General features: G+C 25.8%; 1 protein-coding gene across 2 annotated transcripts; it reads left to right on the top strand.

Annotated features, from left to right (window-relative positions):
• Positions 1-201: 201 nt before the first annotated feature.
• LOC105368050 (uncharacterized protein C2orf42 homolog) lies at positions 202-4,645 on the top strand. Of its 2 annotated transcripts, XM_011506952.1 has the most exons (9): positions 202-246; positions 569-969; positions 1,072-1,395; positions 1,467-1,677; positions 1,774-1,967; positions 2,200-2,245; positions 2,324-2,642; positions 3,072-3,484; positions 4,173-4,645. In XM_011506952.1, the coding sequence occupies exons 2-9, from the start codon at positions 586-588 to the stop codon at positions 4,328-4,330; spliced, it is 2,049 nt and encodes a 682-aa protein (XP_011505254.1). In that variant the 5' UTR covers positions 202-246; positions 569-585; the 3' UTR covers positions 4,331-4,645. The 2 variants fall into 2 exon arrangements, with proteins under 2 accessions (XP_011505254.1, XP_011505253.1); XM_011506951.1 differs by having other exon boundaries at positions 2,200-2,642.

The raw sequence follows: 4,645 nt of genomic DNA, 5'->3' as shown, positions 1-4,645 counted from the left end.
TAAATTTTTAAAATGTTACTTTTGGCTTATCAGTTTTATTGTCGCAATGAAAATTACGCGCAGCGCCCTCATCGGCAGTAAAAATTTTCATTTCCAATGAAATAACCGTTAAGGCGAAAATGTGATCCAGAAAACAGAGAAGAATGATAATAAATAGTATATAAAGTTTATTATTAAAGGCTGTTTATTGCCAAAGAATGTTAAATATAGTATATTTTAAATTATGATATCAATCTTTTTTATCAAGTAGGTTAGAAACTCGTCGAAAAATATATATTTTTTATTGGTATAAAAAATATTTCTAATGGTTATGTTTATTGTTTACAATTTTCAATTCTATCAGATTTTATTGTATGCACATAAATATGTATACAAATATTTTACTGTAAATACATAAATGCAAGTGTTTCAATTATTAAATAATTGTGCTCTAGGTTTACAAGAATGATAACTGTAAAATATAATTACTAACTTATTACTAATTGAATGTTATTAGTTCAATAGAATTCTTTCTTCTAAACGAAGTATATATTCTAAGGGTTTATTTTTATAAAATATTTTTTTTCAGATACAGTAATATTCATAATGACCGAAGACCGCTTTCAGTCTCTCCTTGCCGATTTAGGAAAAGCTACGTTAAGAGGGGTTCGAAAATGTCCCAAATGTGGTACTTATAATGGTTCTCGAGGAGCTTGTTGTAAAAATAAATATTGCGATGCTATTTTTAAAGAGCCTAGTGAAAGACGTAAATTATCCGCAGAGGCTTGTAAGCTCATTACTGGATCATCTACTCAAGTATTTTCCGTAAGAATTCGTGATAAAGGTCCTGATTATCGAGGATTTGTTCAGCTACCGATAGTAAATTTGATTTCATCGTCCGACGTGATAGCTTCGATAGCCCAAAATTCTGCTCTTTGTTTTGTTGATAATTGTGAAAAAAGTTTTAATAACACTGTACTACAATGTCACGTAAGTTATTAAAATGTTAAATTTATATTGGTTTCTTTAATAAGAAAATGAAATTATAATGTATTTTTAATATATAAGCTTAAATATACTTTCAATAACTAGGAAAAAGAAGCATCTGAAATCTTGACATCAAATTGTCAACACATTCAAGCAGCATTACGTTGTTATGCAGAAGCTCAACCATTAACACTACGAAATTCTATTTTATCTTCGTTAAATGTAAATAATGAAACCAAACAAGAAATTTGGCTACTTGCCACTGAAACTTCAGGACCGTTAGTACAAAGAGTGTCGAAGAATATAATGGCTGTAAAGTGTAAGGCTTCTTCGAAACATCCACTTGGTTATTTACATTTTTCTTTTTTTTCAACAAAATTCAAAGATAAAATTGAGCATAAATTTTTCTGTAGCTGTAATTCGTTTAAGGTAAAGTTTTAAAAAATTAATAAACAATTCTCATCTCATTCAAATTTAAATATTAATATTTATAAATTTAGATATCTTGTAAAGCAAATGAAAATAAAACTGATTCTGCTACAACCAGAAGATGTGTCCACTTTTATGCATGCATATGTGCATTTGCTAGTGAACCTAAACTATCGGAAGAATTTCAATATTATATAAATTTAGATAAAACAGATACTGTTATACAGGAATTGCTTGATTTTCAATTTAATACTAATGAAACCGATAAATTTGTTGAAATGGGTAAATATTATTTTATTTCATTTGCTTATATAGTCGCTAGTTTTATTATATTGTGGTTAATTTTAAGAGAACAGATTAAAAGATATAATATTTCAGATCTTGATAGTTTATCTGACGATACACATCTTTTAATATTTCGAGATGACCCATTAGCAGTTGAAAATCTACAAAACGATAAATTAGATATTGATAATGTAGATTTGGATCCATTGTTATTAGAAGGAAATATTATAGACAATATGAAAACTGAAAGTCATAATTTGCTAGATGGCACCAATAGAATATCAGAGGTAATTTATATATTATTATTTTAACTATTCATTTATATTTTTAAATTGTAGCTTTAAATTGTGACAAATAAATTGTTGGCATTCAAATAAACTTATAATTAATTATTCATCATGAAAATTTTAACAATTTATGTAGAGAGAAACATGCGAAAAGACATTTAACATCATAATATCTACTATTTTAATAATGAAATAATTTTAATAATATAAATTTATAAAATAATGTTTATAGATACAGAATTTAGAAGTGATTGATCAAAATGCTGTGTTTGATGGAAGTACGGTAAAAATAATTCCTGATCCTATTGTGATAGATACTAAATACAGTAATAGCATTGATAATCACATCTTTCTAGATGAAAGTATAAAAACCATAAACGGTACTGCAATAAAAATTCTCGATCACAATTTAATATTTGACGCGAATAGTATTAAGCTAATTGACTCAAATTCAGTATCTATGGATAAAAATAATTCAACTCTCAAAATACCCGTGGGACGTAAAATAAATTCAGTCAAGAGGAAACGCGAAGAAAATAAAAATCTTTCTCCTATTATAAATTTAAACTCTATTGAAAGTAGAAAATCTAAAACAAAAACCAATAGTATGAAGAAGTATCCTAACACATGTGAGAACGTTGATGAATCTAATACAAGTCTCTCCTTCATAAGATGGTTAGTTACAAACCTAAATTAGTTTTAATATTAATTTAATATTTATAATTATAAATTTATAAACGTTTTATAATGATGAATAATGAATATTTTAAAATTAATGTATCGTGAAAAAATAAAATATTCTCCCTATATTTCTCTTATTTTGTAAGCATAAAATTTTTTTTGTAGCGCTATCTATACACACTTTTATTATTAAATTAATTCTTCAATGATTATCTTTATTATTAACTTTTTTACAATTAGCGTTTTTATCTGGTCGTAAATTACTGCCATGAAATAAAATAGAAATTTATTTTATCATAATTATAAAATACATATATAATGTATCGTTAAACTTGCTTTACGTAGATGAGTGAAGTATCTTACTCTTGCAACAAAAAAAGGTAACAAATTACTTATTCTTATGAATTGTTCATTAAATTTTAGGTTGTCATCGATTACGGAACGGATCAACCAAACGATGCATTTTCAGTTCGATGGTAAACCAGAACCATTAGTGTTTCATGTTCCTCAAGCATTTTTCGAGTGCCTACGTGAGCGAATATCATGCGGAACAAAGAAGAAACGGTTACCAAACTCGACAATAGCATTTGTCAGACGTGATGACGTGCCACTTGGTACTTTTACAAAGTACACCTGGCTGATTACCAACATTCTCCATGTAAAAAGTATATTCGAGACACCACTAGTACCATTGGAAATTACCAGAAGTTTCGTGCAAAATGCCGACGGCAATTACGAATTGTACAAAAGAGAAGAGACCGAAATTGACAGATACAAAAAAACAAGTAATAATCCACTCATAAAGCCATTGGAGTTAAAAACATATTTGAAAGTCGGTAAGTTATAAAAGTTTATGCAACTTATAGATGCTGATCTAATATGTCTTCAAAGTACTTCACAGCGATAATGTTATGCTTAATAACATACTGTTACATTCTTGAATTAACGTTATTATTCAATTCCAATGATAAAAATAGTCAATATATATGAATATGAGTATTGAGTAATTTATTAGCTTCGTATTAAATTATATAAATTCAAATAATAAATTAAAGAAATATGAATATGTTGGTTCAAATTGACTTTCTCAGTGACATATATATTTTGTAGTAGTTCTAACGGTAAAAGTATTTCTAATAGACAATGTATTTTAAATTTAATTTATGTATTAACTATTAATATAACTATAAATAAAAGTGAAACAATTTATTAAAAACGCTTTTTAATAAAAGATTTTATTTGCCATTTTAATTTGTTGATAATTTAAAAAAAAATCAATGAAATTAACTATATATTTTTGTTAATAGTATTTATTAGATTAATTTACCACTATATATTACAATTTATTATAACAACAGAACTATAGCTTTTTACAAAATTAAATTTTAAAATTAATTTGTATATTTATGTGAATTTTATTTATGCTCATAATCTTATATTAAGCCGTCATTTTAACAAGAACTTCAATGTGTATTATATTATTAATGAAGAAAATTATTGTATAAATATATTTTTATTTTTTAGGAAATACATCGCCTAATCAAGTTCAACCGACTCCATTTTTAATTGAATGGATACCAGACATTTTACCGATATCAAAAATTGGAGAGCTGAGAATAAGATTTGAATTTGGTCATGTAAAAAATGAATCTCCACAGCGAAAATTATCTAAAAATTATTAGCTTTCTCTAATATACTATTCATTTAAATATTTTTTTTTTATCCGGCTATTATTTTGCTAGAACCAGAAATACGACTTATTATTTTACTCTACATTAAAGTATATTGAAAATAATTACATCGTTAAATTCACGAAAAAAAATTTTATCTTGAACTTGATCTATATTGATGATATTCTAGAAGTCGTTTACTTAATTTCTCACCACAAACTTAATTATAATATAATTCTCTTTTATTATTTATTCTAACTATATGACGTGTCTACTTTTTCTGTAGAATTTCATTATTCTTAACTTAATCATTATATACCTTTTCCA

The sequence above is a fragment of the Ceratosolen solmsi genome, unplaced genomic scaffold (genome assembly GCF_000503995.2).
Source record: "Ceratosolen solmsi marchali unplaced genomic scaffold, CerSol_1.0 scaffold6, whole genome shotgun sequence".
Taxonomy (NCBI): domain Eukaryota; kingdom Metazoa; phylum Arthropoda; class Insecta; order Hymenoptera; family Agaonidae; genus Ceratosolen; species Ceratosolen solmsi.
This window is presented reverse-complemented; position numbering and strand designations above follow the sequence as displayed.